The sequence below is a fragment of the Apus apus genome, chromosome 3 (assembly GCF_020740795.1).
Source record: "Apus apus isolate bApuApu2 chromosome 3, bApuApu2.pri.cur, whole genome shotgun sequence".
Lineage (NCBI taxonomy): Eukaryota > Metazoa > Chordata > Aves > Apodiformes > Apodidae > Apus > Apus apus.
In genome coordinates this window covers 100,348,802-100,363,631 of record NC_067284.1, presented here as the reverse complement: position 1 = coordinate 100,363,631, position 14,830 = coordinate 100,348,802, and the positions used below count along the sequence as shown (strand labels likewise).

At 46.1% G+C, this 14,830-nt stretch overlaps 1 protein-coding gene across 1 annotated transcript; it reads right to left on the bottom strand.

The window, feature by feature from the left end:
* Positions 1–1,446: 1,446 nt before the first annotated feature.
* RSPH3 (radial spoke head 3) lies at positions 1,447–12,783 on the bottom strand. Its single transcript, XM_051615664.1, has 8 exons — positions 12,629–12,783; positions 12,050–12,131; positions 9,404–9,545; positions 8,303–8,448; positions 7,524–7,727; positions 6,379–6,541; positions 5,217–5,303; positions 1,447–2,605 (listed from the first exon to the last, which is right to left on the bottom strand). Exons 1-8 carry the CDS (start codon positions 12,754–12,756, stop codon positions 2,337–2,339), a joined length of 1,221 nt encoding a protein of 406 aa, XP_051471624.1. The 5' UTR covers positions 12,757–12,783; the 3' UTR covers positions 1,447–2,336.
* Positions 12,784–14,830: the final 2,047 nt, after the last annotated feature.

Below are 14,830 nucleotides of genomic sequence, written 5' to 3'. Positions count from 1 at the left end.
AGCCTACGTTCTGGTTCCAGCACACAGATACGTTGAGTTGCTTATGGAATTGCTTATCATCTGAAAAGATGGTTGAATATAGGCAGGGAAATGCATTTTTCCTCCAATCTCATTCAAAGGACAGGCTGAAACAGCTCTGCTGAAATTTATTCTGAACAGGTCAGCCCAGAGATGGGTTGATGGCATGGAAATACTGAACTGCTGCAGTCAGAAAGCCTTGAAATCCAGGTTGCCCAGAGAAGCTGTGGGTGCCCCATCACTAGATGTGTTCAAGGCCATGTTGACCAGCACTTTGAGCAACCTGGTCTTGTGGGAGGTGTCCCTGCCAATGGCAGAGGGGGTTGGAACTAGATGATCTTTAAAGGTCCCTTCTAACTATCAGTCTGTGATCTTAGTATGGACAGTGTAGGGTGACCCCAGGTGTTGGTTGCTCATCTTACCAGTAGATTTTGCAAAAGATCGACGCCTTTGGGGTTTATCAGCGGGGGAAGTCCAGGCGGGTGTCACTGTTGCAGGGTGTGTAACGTGCCCTGTGTAACATCAGTGTCTGCCTGTCCCTCCTCGGCGGGATTGCTCTGGGCTGTCCTGCCCTCTAGTGCCGGCAGCGCCGTCTCCCTCTGTCCCCTCTCGGCTCCCTCTGTGCCCTCCCCGCTCCCTCTGTCCCCTCTCGGCTCCCTCTGTGCCCTCCCCGCTCCCTCTGTCCCCTCTCGGCTCCCTCTGTCCCCTCCCCGCTCCCTCTGTCCCCTCTCGGCTCCCTCTGTGCCCTCCCCGCTCCCTCTGTCCCCTCTCGGCTCCCTCTGTGCCCTCCCCGCTCGGCACCCCACGCACACCCGAGGGTGCAGCTGCGGCTCTGAGCAGGGGCCGGGAGCTGCAGACCCCCGGGCCTCCCCCGGGCCACCGAAGGTGCAGAGCTGGCCACTCGGCGGCCTTACCCGCCTGCCGGGGACAGCTGCTGCTGGCGACACAGCCCAGAGATATGGAAATTTGAGGAAAAGAGCGTCCGGAGGGGTCCCTGTGGAGAGGTGGTGTTAAGAGTGGTGGTGTTTGTACCGTGGCCGGCTGGAGCGGCTTCCTCAGCCACCTGCCTGCCAGCCCCAGAGCCACCCTGCCAGCAGCAAGGCCTGTGCCTCACCACCAGCATGTCTGCCAGCATCAGCCCAGACAGATGACAGCTATGCCATTACCCCATTTCCCTTTTCCCCTTCTTATTGTTGCTCAAGGTTTTCCACTTCTCCAGTGACCGACAGGATGCAAGGGGTCACCTCCTCTGCCACCCTGCCCATGTCTGGGGCTGAATTCAAGGGCTATTAATGGAAAACTGCCAGGGCAGTATAAAGCTTCACACCTGCATGGCCCCATAAAAACAACCTGTTACAGCAAACCACAATGCAATATACAATGCTTGACTTGTATCTATACATTCTAATGAAATAAAAAAGCAGGACATGCAATTCATTTTTTTAATAATAATTTAAGAAAACATAATGCCACAACCTATTTAAACAGAATAATTCAACACTTAAGTAAAATTTCGAGCAATCAAATAAAAAACAGGAGTAGTGCAGATATACTTTTATGAGGGGGAATGGCCCACTTGTGGAATTGGCCTGTGAACTGACAGATACACGTGGCAGTTCAGCTGTGTTTTGTCAGTCATGTCCAGTACCATTTCCAGTGAACCAGTGGGAAAGGACAATTATGAAGAAAACTGAGACTTAGGGTGTGGCTTCAGCCCCTTACCACTCCTCCGGGAGTCAGAAGGCTATGGATTTTGCACTGGCAGAAATTTCCAGTGGCAGATAAATCTTTGAACGTGAAGAACTTCAGGAATAAGAGCCTTTGCTCCGATACCTGCTGAGATGCCCATCCACGTTTGCCAGGAAAGGAGAGACGAACATGAGTGAAAAGAAATGTATCTATGTGCTGAAGCAGCTATCTTCCCAAATAGGGAAAGTAAGGAAACTCTGTTCTGAGAATGTTATCAAAGCACTTGCAAAGTTTATTAGGATGCTCTCAGTGTCCTTCTGATGACCTTCTAGCACGGGGTGTGGAACAGCATTATTTTTCAACTATGAACATTCCGGGTTTTTGATGGATTGGATTGTGCAGAAGGGGATAGAATTTCATTGCCATTCAATGCACTAGTAACCTCTCTCTTGATTCTTACAGCCTGAAATGAGCAATCTCCACATATGGAAAACATACTTTAATGGTTTACCTTTGCTTAGCTTCATCCTTCAGCATGGCTAGGGCACAATACTTGTAAATAGAGAGGAATTCCTTTCTTCTTTCAGCTAAGCCATTCATCTCCCTGTACTTGATGACTTGCCTGCTGGTTACTCAGTTTTCAGATCCTCTGTTTCTGCTTGATCTGCTTCTTCAGACTGGAAAGAGATCTGTTGTGAAGGCTGGTCCTCAGAAACAGGTTGGTCAATCTCTTTTTCCTCTGTGACTGCTTGTGCTTGGTCAGCCACATCTGCCTTACCAGCCACCTGGGGTGCTGCATCTGTTAGCTTGGGCTCTTCAGCAGGTGCCTCTGTCTTCTCAGACAGAGGTTTATGGCTAAATGCATCTAAGCGTTTTTCAACCACTGTACGAATCAAGGCTGAAACACAGAAAGCCATCATTAACAAACATGGAGGGAAAAACTTATAATTTGAGATTATTTTATATATTATTGCATTATAATTTCTTAAACCATGAAAATTACCCAAAATAACACTGAAAATAATATCTGAATGAGAAAAAACATCCCTGCTGCTGTAGCCTGGTTCCAGCCAAATGAGCAGTTGACACTGAAAGCATTTGAAAGGGTTTACCTGGATTGGTTTGTTCATTTCCTCACAGTAGTTCCTCACTTTTGAAGGGGGTGAGCCCACCAGGAACAGGGACTAGCCAGGCTGCACACAGATTGATGGCTTTGGCAGTGGGAAATATTTGGTCTATGAGAGTCATCAAAGGATTTTCTCTTCCCAAAAAGCAGCTATAGAGCACCTATTCTTTATTATTTATTCTTTATTATTTTGGCTGTTTAGCCCTCATAAATTTTTCTAAACATGATGCCTCTTCCAAATCAAAGAACACAAGAAAAAAAATTCAACACTCACTTTGATTTGCATCATCTAAATCTAAATCATTTGCATCATGAAAAATAGAGGCCAACAATTAATAAAGAGAGGTTTAACACAGAAAAATGGACAATGTACAGGTACTAAAGAGAGCTTCATTGTTAATTCATGGGTTGACTTGGCCAAGTAAAAGAAGAAATGGTTATCTCTGAGAGGACAAACATAGCCCCCTTACACTGTGGGTGCTTCCCTTTTAGTTCACAGCTCTTTTATTGGACAGTGACAAAATAAGTAAAGTATTAATTAAAAAATGTTAAAAATAGATACTCGCAGATTTTTCCTACGCTTTTGTGTAAGGTGGGGAAGAAACCACAAACTGTCTCAGCGACGCTGTGTCTGCCTCTACAAAACTTGGAGAATCTAATTTGCATTTCCTTTTGCAGAGGTGATGTGTACTCAACAGTTGGTGATTTGGTGTAAGTCAGAAAATGCAGAGGGTAAATGAAATGGGGGCTGCTGGTATTACTTATTGGTCTGCTTCAGCTGCTTTGTGTTATCTTAGAACTGGTGCAAGACCACAATATCTGGTTAAAATATTAAAAACAGAGACTTAACAGGAATATCACACAATGTTTTTGGTTGGAAAAGACCTTTAAGATTGAGTCCAACCATAACCTAACTCTACCAACCATTAACTCTACCAAGACCAGTGCTTGAACCATGTCCCCAAGCACCGCATCTACAAGACACCTCCAGGGATGGTGATTCAGTCACCTCCCTGGGCATCCTGTTGCAGTGTTTGATTATGCTTTCAGTGAAGAATTTTTTTCTAATATCTCATCTAAACCTCCCCTGGTGCAACTTGACCCCCTTTCCTTTTGTACTATAGTACTTGGGAGAAGAGAGGAACCCCCACCTCACTATAACCTCCTTCCAGGTAGTTGTAGAGAGTGGCAAGGTGCCCCATCAGCCTCCTCAAGGCTAAACAACCCCAGTTCCTTCAGACACTCCTCATAAGGTTTGCACTCTAATATGACAGACATTGTCATCAATGGTGTATCCTGCAGCAACATTCTCTTTGGGATGATTTTTCAATAGTCACATACAATACTTCTTTCTTAAAATGAGAGAAAATTCCCTCCCTTCTGAAGACCTACATGAAGAAGTGATCCTTGAGCGTACCTACCAGCACAAATGTCATAGGATAAAACACCTAACAGACCAGCTGTAACTATCCAAATTATACCCTAATAAGGATCCTGGTTAAACTGAAAATATACCCAAAGGAAACAAACCCAGTTGTAACTCAAACCCAAAATCACAGCAGGAGGAAAACCATAGAAATAAAAGATGTAACTCAACAGGTTTGATCCAGGACCACCACGGTGGACACATGTTAATCATAATTCTGTTTCCACACATGACAGAGTTTAGGTTGTCCAAGTATTTAAACTACAGCCTCTGAGGACTGACTAATAAAAGAACCTGAATACTTAGCTTGAACTAGTCCAAGAGAAGACTGACGTTTTAATCTATTTGAAAAGAAAGGACATGGTTATTGACTGCTGAGGAGGTAAGCCCTTGTTTTGATGAAAAGTGTTGGTCACCTGACTTCTCAGTCAACCATGGACCACAAACACCCTTCTCTTGTCTTTTCATGGAAGATGAACATATTACTCCATAGTTCAGGGAGCTTACACAAACAAGAGACTTTTATGATATACTGGTGGCTGTAGACAGATGGGCTTTTCTGTTCCCACTGGCACAATCAAGCACACTCCAGAGAACAGCACAGCAATGATGACTGTCTAACACGAGAAATAAAAGTTTTACAGCAAAGAAAATAATTGGTGTTGTTTAACCATTCTGCTCCCGTCAAAGGTTTCAGATCTCCCAGCATCAACACATCTCAAACAGTATAAAGCCAGCAGAGAGAGGGTAGTACAGCATGACTGACAATTCTATTATTTCAGCTGAAAACCGATTACCTAGATGTTTGTAGTAGTTGTTTTCCAACACTAAAAATGTTTTAATATAGTAAAAAAAACAAACAAACACCAAAAGCCATGGGTACCTGGAGTTCTTGATAAATGACACAATCATAAACATCAAGTAGCCCAGATGACATTCCAGGATTTGGTAACTTACAGTCAAGCATTGTTCTCCCCAGAACCTTCTTCTCTAGTGTTTCTTCCACTTCTGTCATCAGCCATGGAAAGAATTCCGTCTCAATATCTGTAAGCATTTAGCAGGAAGGAAGAAGGAAAAAAATGTCATTTTATTAAGGATGAGAGACAGGATCTTGGGCCTGTTTTTCATTTGCTACGATCATCAAGGATGAACATCCTTGCCAAAAGACACTTGGTTTGCAAGAGACAGAAGAAATCTCTCAGGTGTTGTTGGGTTTCTTATCTCCTACCTCACTGAGATTCCTCATTGTTAATGGACCCAAAGCAGAGTCCTCTTAACTGCAGTGATTTTTAAAGAGGTCTGGCACCCTTCAAGGGTTAGCACAGATGAGATACACAGTAATGTTCCAGTGAGATGAAAATAACTATCCTGAAAAAAGTCAGGAGAATAACATTTCCTGCCTTGCTTTCCAAAGACGTCTGGCTTCTGATCTGCTGGAAGCATTTGCTCCCTCTGACTAAAGAGCTCTTGCTTACCCATGTCATTCTCAAATGATGCTTTCTGTACTCCATGGTCCCAAAGCCTACCCTGTTTGCACAATACACTCAGTTTCTGCATTTGCCTCATGACTCATTCTGGAGAGAGTTTATCCATTCCCAAGCTGTGGTCTAGGCACCTGTGCAGGGCCTGGGGAAGTGGGGTGCAGCAAGGTAACCCATAAGAAATGCTGCTGATTCTAAAAACTTGGAAGTCACCAATTTACAGCTCTGATACTATTTTCATGGCCTAATTGACTAATTTCTCCATTGCTCTAGTAACCATTAATGAAGATTCAAAATGACATACAGATTTCTTTGCCTGTCCTATCTAAATATATTTACTTCAGTTTGGAGCTCTCTCTCTCTGTGCTGCCAGTCCTAATCACCCATTTATTTATCTCCAGTTAAAAAGCAGGTCTTCTCATTGTAACACTGTCAGCTTTCTCTTTTCTTGACTGCTTGTACAGATGACCAATAATTTTGTTTTAAAAATTTGAGTTCGGAAACTCTCTCTTCAACCACAAATACAAACAAAGACTTGTGACATGATTCTAAATCACTGGACAATAAACTATGACTTATGTTTGATTTGACCTTTACATTACTCAGTTCACATATTTTTAAAAAATTATAATACCAACCTCTTTGTATAGGATCATAGAAAAAACCACTCTCACGAAGATTGTTTAAAACAGAGGGAATGAGATCAGACAGGTAATGCTTAGTGAATGCCCGAGCTGCAATTTTCTCTGTGGTTTCTTTCTGTTTCTGCAGCATTTGCATGTGCTGGAGTTTGCGACGTTGCTGTCAAGACAATATTGCACGTAAAACCTTCAGGCCTTTAGCTGTTACTTCTTTGATTTAGACTTCAAAAAAGCATCAGTGTAAGAGTCATAAATATCAAAGATAATCAAGAGTACTGATACAACATGTCTCAGACTTTCACAAAAACAAGTGTTTGAAAGGAAGCCTGTGCTCAGTCTACAAGGAGCAGAAGAAATGTGTCCCGTTGGTATACCTTTTCTGAATTTGGCAAGTCTGTAAAATAAGGGACTTGTAGCTGGCCAAATTCAATCGTTCTCTGATACCTTAGTATGCACTGATTTCATGACTCTTTGCTTTATTATTGCAGATAAAGCTGATCACAGGCCTTGGAATTAGCTGAAGCTGGGTCAGGATTTCCTGACCTTTTCATCTTTCCAATTTTATATCCTGTTTGATATAATTAAATATTAGAACTCAAATTGGTCCAGTAAAACATGGGAAAAAAAACAACCCAGGTATATAAGGCTGATGAAACGGAGTAATTCAGAGTTGCCCTTTCTATTTACTGGATAGTACTAATGTAGTACTGTACACTGGGAGATCTTGAGAGGTATGTGTGCACATGCAGTAGGTGCATGCATTCTGTGTGAAAGTCTAGGAGGTGCCTCTCTTATTTTCAAGCTCTGAGACTAGTAATTTAGCAGTTACTATAATGAAAACACTTAATCAGGTACAAAAGTTGTTTTGTTGCTTTTGGCCTCTCCATCAGGTGTTTGAATACACCAGGTCACTGGAGCATGACAGCTCCAAATAAACGTAACAGCATGGTGCTGGTGCATGAGAGCTAATGGCAGAGAGCAGCTATATGGTACCAAAATGCTTTGAGGCATTTCAAACGTTACAATACCCTTTTGGGCACATCCAGCTTATTTCACAGCTTATCATTCTGTAGTACTAGAAATGGTTTTCTTTCTTCTAATAAGCATTCAGCCAGGCCTGCTCTGCTTTTAGGAAGTCCTACCTTCTCCTCTCTGTATCTCCTGTCCTGCTCTTCCAGGCGCTGTACTTCAGCAAGCTCTGCGTTCCGCAGCTCTGCATAGGCACGCTGATGTGCCCTCAGCTGGGCCAGCTCTTCTTCCTCCATCACTTCCAGCAAAGCTTGCTCAATCGTTTTCCCAATCAACACTTCCATGATCGGCTTGACTTCAATGTCAAAGTCAAAAAGCTGAGGATGGGAATCAGGGAAACAGAGATAAATTACCCTTAATCACGATCACTCTCAACATCTTGACACTGAGAAAATGCAGATTAACAAAGCTCTTGTGCTGAAGGCAGGACTGGGAAGTGCAGGTGGGGGGGGTCAGCTAAGCTAGTGTTGGCTAAGGCAAGAAGCATGAATGGGGCTAGGGGCTAAGAGATGGGTGGGCTGAATGAGACACCACATACCCTACCACAGCTACTGTGGGTGCTGCCAGGGAGAAGCACAGCACTCACCTGGACCCTGTTTCTGTCCACTTCTCTGTCCCCAACCCCTTCCTGGGCTGGGCACTATTTCTACAGGGGAGAGCATTTCTCAACATTGTAGTTCATCATAGCTGAAAGCAGCAGAACAGTGCACGTGGAGAAGCACCCTCCTTAATGGTGCACTTAGCCTCACAGCAGACATTGGGGACTTTTTTTTTTTTAAATGTTATATGAGGATAAGTTCCTTTCTGTTTCTGCCTCAATTTTGCATCAGAAGCATGTTTTGTATGGGAAACATGTTTTGACAGCACTTGCAGACCTGACTTAGCTTCATACCTCTCCTTCTCCTATTTCTGTGGCCACATCTTTTCCTGATTTGGCTGGTATGAAGAGTGGAGTGGGTGGTCTATCCAAAAATGCATCTGTTTGACACTCTCTATCAACCTCTATTATCTGGTCACTAATCTCTTCCAAATACCGGTCTAGAAAAAAAAAGCACAATGATTGCTGCAAGTTTGATTATTTTTTATGACTCTGCAAGGTGAATTATGTCCACCAAAGAGTGCAATACACTGTCTTCTATAAAGTAAAAAAAAAAAGACACTTGAACTTCAAATACAGACCAGTTTGTTACATAGGCCATCTGATAGTACGTTCTCTGTAATGTGACAGGTGTGTGGAGTACTTAAAATTACCTGCTTTGGTCAGTGGGAAGGATGCAAGCCCAAGACTTCCATGCTCCTTTTGCATCCAACAGTACTTCAATGGTGAAAAGCTGCTGTGTGTATTGGAGGTGGTGTAGGAGGTACAGAAGGGCTGAGGCAGAAGGAACACTCAGAAATCAAAGACCATGTCTGATTAGCATATAACTCAGCTGTTTTCTCAGTTTCTAAGTCAGTCCAATCTGAAATTATTTTCAGAGGGCACAGCAATACATTACACTCACCACATGATTACTCCACTGCTAAATTTTGGTTTTCCTCCAAATAAAATTGTTCTTCCATAAATAGGGAAGTTTCCTAGTCTAAATTAGGATGTTCCCCCCAGTTTTTAGCAGTAGTCTTACTCTTACATGAGACTGCACCCTTAAGCAAAATTTTTTTTTAATTCCCTCAATTTTAAGCATATACCAGACTTCTCTGATGATACTGGAAAAGGAAAGAATAAATGAAGTTTTGACTAGTGTTCAAGAATGTACAGTGAAAACTAAAAAAAAACGGAGCCTCTTGGAAAATGTCACTAATTAGCCAAATTTATGAAATACAACTAAAAATAAGGGTTTATAACAGAAAGGATTAGAAGGCTGCTGATTTTAGAATTCTATGATTCCGACTTTAACCCTATGTGATTCTACCAACTCTATAATCAATTTAGTACGTGAATATAAATCAGCAAGTTTTGTTTTCAGAGGAATTAAAAAGAAAATCAGCCTTTTACCTGTCTGCACTTCAACGTGCTCTCTGCCTTCCACAGGCTCAGGTGTTCTTATTTCCAGCTGCTCTTTTGCACGCTTTCTAGCCAGTGCTCTCTTCCATGCTTCCCTCCGCCTTCGAATCTCAAGGGGATCGGGCTGGGTACTCTGAGCAGGGATGAAGAAGAAAAAATATCCATGAAACAGAATACCCTTTGTACTGGGAAATTATACTGATTTCTCTATCCAAGAAAATGCAGGTTGTTGTTTGATTTTAATACCACAAATCTGGCATTTCATATTTACCTTTCTGGACCCTGACCCTAAATCCTCCCTTACTTAAAGATGCCTACGAATGGCATCTCACACTAAGAGCAACTAGCTGCTCTTGGGAAGTGGATATTGTACACAGAACTTTGCTTTGCAAGATAAAGTATATTTAAATGGCATGTTCTTGCTGACAAGTGAGAGTTTCTACCGAAAGCTTTAAGAAGGTCAAATGGACTTCAGTGCAGTGATCATATTATCAACAGAACTGGTTGCTAGATAAACACTATAGGTTATTTATTGTTGCTGAAGCAAAAAAACCCTATACTAACTTTTTAATTCCATCCTGTGTTTGTGAGTTGAAATCAACATAATTTTCAAACTTCTTAGAATCATAGAATCATCAAGGTTGGAAAAGACCTTCAAAATCATCAAGTCCAACTATCTGCCCTACAACTCCTAACCACTAAACTATCCCCTGAAACACCATGTCCACCTGTTTTTTGAGCACCTCCACAGACAGTGCCTCCACCCCCTCCCTGGGCAGCCTGTTCCAATGCCTCACCACTCTTTCTGTGAAGACATTTTTCCTAATATTCAATCTGAACCTCCCCTGGTGCAACTTGACCCCATTTCCTTTTCTCCTATCACTAGCCATTAGGGAGAAGAGGCCAACACCTGCCTCACTACAACCTCTCTTCAGGTAGCTGTAGAGAGCAATGAGGTCTCCCCTCAGCCTCCTCTTCTCCAGGCTTAACAGCCCCAGCTCCCTCAGCCTCTCTTCATAAAACCTGTTCTCCAGAACTCTAATCAGCCTAGTTGCCCTTCTCTGCACCCTCTCCAGCACCTCAACATCCTTCCTATGCTGCAGTGCACAAAACTACACACAGGGCTCGAGATGTGGCCTCACCAAGGCCGAGTAGAGGGGCAGGATCACACCCCTGGTCCTGCTGGCCACACTATTCCTGATACAAGCCAGGATGGTGTTGGCCTTCTTGGCCACCTGGGCACACTGCTGGCTCATGTTCAGCTGGCTGTCAACCAACACCTCCAGATCCCTCTCTGCTGGACACTCCTCCCCCAGCCTGTAGCACTGCCAGGGATTGTTGTGACTGAATTGCAGTACCTGACATTTGGCCTTATTGAAACTCATGCCATTGGCCTCAGCCCATCAATCAAGCCTGTCCAGATCCCTCTGCAGAGCCTCCCTCCCCTCAAGCAGATCAACACTCCCACCCAACTTAGTGTCACCTGCAAACTTACTGAGGGTGCACTCTGTCCCCTCATCCAAATCATCAACAAGGATGTTGAACAGGAGCAGCCCCAGCACTGAGCCCTGGGGAGCACACTCGTGACTGGCTGCCAACTGGATTTAACTCCATGGACCACAACTCTTTGGGCCCAGCCATCCAACCAATTTTTTATCCAGCGAAGTGTGTGCCCACCCAAGCCATGACCAGCCAGCTTCTCTAGGAGAATGCTGTGGGAAACCGTGTCAGAGGCCTTGCTAAAGTCAAGGTAGACAACACCTGCAGCCCTTCCCTCATCCACTAAGCAGATGACCCTGTCATAGAAGCAGATGAGGTTAGTCAAACAGGACCTGCCCTTCATGTACCCATGCTGACTGGGCCTGATCACCTGGTTGTTCTGCATGTACCATATAATAGTACTCAGGATGACCTGCTCCATCAGCTTCCCCAGTACTGAAGTCAGACTAACAGGCCTGTAATTTCCCAGATCATCCTTCCGTCCCTTCTTACATACTAGGGGTAACACTGGCTGATTTCCAATCTGCTGGTACCTCCCCAGTCAGCCAGGGCTGCTGATAAATGATGGAAAGTGACTTGGTGAGCACTCCCACCAGCCCTTTCAGCACTCTTGGCTGCATTCCACCCAGCCCCATAGATTTGTGCACATCTACGTGGTGTAGCAGGTCACTGACCATCTCCTCTTGGATAAATAAAATACTTCTGCCTCCACACAAGCAGCTTGTGCATACAGTTGGCTCACCTAGCTCTGCTTCTATAGAGTAAGCCCAAGCCTACCCCAAGGTTTAATTTCCCAAGACCTGCTGTTCCCACTGATGACACCTATGGATGCATACAGTAACACATGATGATGCAGTAATCACTTGTGCTCAGTATCGTTAAACTAAAGAAACAGGGGGTGTGTGTGGGTGGAGATAAGCAAGTACTTACTGGGGAAAAAATAAATCAGAACTACAGAAGTTCCCAGGAAAGAAAGGAAGGCTGAAAACAGTCAGAAGCTTGTTTAACTGCACAGGCTGTGACTGAGTGGAATATTTTAAGTGAAATTACAACTTCGGGAGTTAAAATATTAATGAGGAACAGATTTCCCGTACCACACTTCAACAAAGCTGTAACACGATCTACATAAAAACCTACCACAGGCGTGACTCGAAGGGCGTAGGTGTTGCCACGCACCACCCTCCTGTCGAACATGAGGTTTAGGTAACGCTCCTTCTCTCTGCAACGCCAAGGACAGGCAGCCGCGGTTACCGAGCCGCGACCCATCTGCTCCCGCCGCGAGAAGCCCGGAGGAAAAGGACAAGGAAAGGCCAGAGGCGCAAGTTCCCCCCAAGTGGCGGGGAGAGGGGCAGCGCGTCCCACCTGCCGGCCGGGAGGCGGGGATTCCCTCCGCCGGGCAGGGCGAGGAGGGGGCTGGGGTCAGGGGAAGGCGGGGAAGGAGGCAGGCAGGCAGGCAGGGAGGCAGGGAGGCAGGCAGGGAGGCAGGCAGGGAGGCAGGGAGGCAGGCAGGCAGGGAGGCAGGGAGGCAGGCAGGCGGAAGGAAGGAAGGAAGGAAGGAAGGAAGGAAGGAAGGAAGGAAGGAAGGAAGGAAGGAAGGAAGGAAGGAAGGAAGGAAGGAAGGAAGGAAGGAAGGCAGGCAGGCACGCAGGCAGGCAGGAGGAAGCGGCGGGGCCCGCTCGGGGCGCGCAGCCCGCGGCGCCGGGCAGCGGCACTCACGGCTCGGCGGCTTCCGGCGGCGCTCGGTAGGCCGGGCGGGCGGACAGGGCGTGCGGTGCGCTGCAGTAGCGGTAGAGGGCGGCGGGGGCCGCTGCCCCCATGGCCTGCGGGCCGCGGGCGGGCAGCATGGCGGGGTCCGGCCCGGCCGCTCGGGGAACGCGCCGGGACGGCCGCTCGGGCCGCGGGAGCTGTCCCCATGGCAACGGCCGCGCTTTCCCCGCCCCCGCGTTGCCACGGAGACGGTTCCCGCGGTGGCGGAGCCGCCGGGCGGGCGCCGGGCGGGCCTGTTCCCTCACCCGCGGCTTCTCCTGCCGGGGCTGAGTGACAGTCCCGAGGAGGACGTGGCTGCTCTTTAGGCACTAGGGGGAAAGGACCGCTTTAGCTGCTCGGCTGCTGTGCCGGGCCCCTCCTGCGGGGAGGTCGTGAGGGAGCTCAGCCGCGAGGTGTCACCGTCCTGCTGCCGCCCGCCTGCCCGCTGCTCAGGGCCTGGAAGGTCTCCGGTGAAACCTGGCAGCGTCTTTACCCCATCTGCGGTACCTCTGAGGATCGCAGAAGCCTGTCGGGTGATGTCCTGGGGGCTTGTGTACCGGTGTCCTGAAAGGCAGCCCGATCAGCTGCCCTCCTGATTCTGTCGTCTTGGTGGTGTTTGTGGGTCTTTTTTTTTTTTTTTTTCCCCACACACACACACAAGTAGGTGATTTGGATGCTGTGAAGGTGTCGTATGAGGGCAGGTAAGAGAGTGAGGTGGGCCCTCAGCATGCCATCCCAGCTGGAGGGAGCCGCGCGCCCTGTCGTGACAAACCGCGAGGATGTTTCTCCAGATCGTGTGAAGCATCTCCATTAAGAGAAATATAAAAGCAATTCAGGGTTACTGTTAGAGTGATAGCTCTGTTTTGTTTTGTTTTGTTTTTATCCTATGTGGGTAGCGATACGTCCGGATTACTTTGGCAAGACTGAGTATATAAAATAAACCATGCCCGTTCTTCCTGAAATCTTTGCTTCAAATGTAATTAATGGGTGAAGTGCTATTTATTTTGGCTCAGTTATGTTACAGTGGCAGATGTCTGTGCTCCATGATGGTCCCGTGTAGATGGTCACAGGCAAGAGAGCTGCAAATAGCAGAGAGTGCTTCATAGGAGGCCTGCAAGGCATGAAGGAAGCTGTAAAGCAAGAGAAACTTTTAGGAAAAGAAGTAAAAAAAAGCCTACCACAAACAAACAAAAAAAGCAAGGCCGGGTGTGGGAGGCAAGAGTAAAGAGGAAGGAATGGTTTTATAATTAATTAATGAGACACTTGCAGAGTCAGTGTGAGAATGGAAGTTGTTTTGAGGTTACCAGTGGGGTGGTGGAACAAGAGGGGCGGCAGGAGCACACTGCAAGTGTTACTGGTGTGGGAGGGGAAAGCAGTCCTTCAATAGTTGCTTGTTGTCTGGGCAGCAAAGTTGCTGAATGAGCAGCTTGGTCCAGCCATGCCAGAGCACTGTGACCCTTCAATTTGACCAGAACCAGTACAACTCTGATTTGGGGCATCTAACTTATATTTTCTGAAAAACTGGGTTGGGCTATACACCTATATACCTATTTCTTTTCCAAGCTGCTAGGGACGTGTTTGCATGAAAAAATAGCCACACTATAGCCTTCAAAAATGTGAGTCTGTGTCTGCTGAGGAGTTTTTTGAGTGTGCTTGCTGAACAACCCTAGAAAGGTGGCTGGAATGAACTGGGGAGGGAGGTGGCAAGAGGAGAGCCTGTAACCACTGTAGCGAGGATTTCTGAGGAGCTGCCGGTTACACGCTTGTTGCCCACAAACCTTGTGAAGATGAAGGTGTTGCATTGCAGGTTCATTCTATTAAGGTGGCCTCAGCCTGGTGTCTCTTCTGTTGGGTGAATTTCTCATTCACCTCATACGTGCTCTGATTGAATGGCAGGGACTCTTGTACTGACCTCTGAAACGCTGCCAACTCCTAAGGTACCAGCTCAGCACAAAAGGGTTACAAGTACTCTGAGGCAAAGGTCTCTGACTTTGCAGGATAGCAGGGCTTTGTAAGTGACAAACCCATGCCCAGGAAAAAGCTCAGCTGGTAACAAAACTCACCTAGCTACTCATCTAGTAACAAAAGATGGACATCCACCATTTCTTCCAGTACCTGGGATGCATTTTGTAACTACTGAATGAAATACAATATAAGGGATCTACAGTGCTG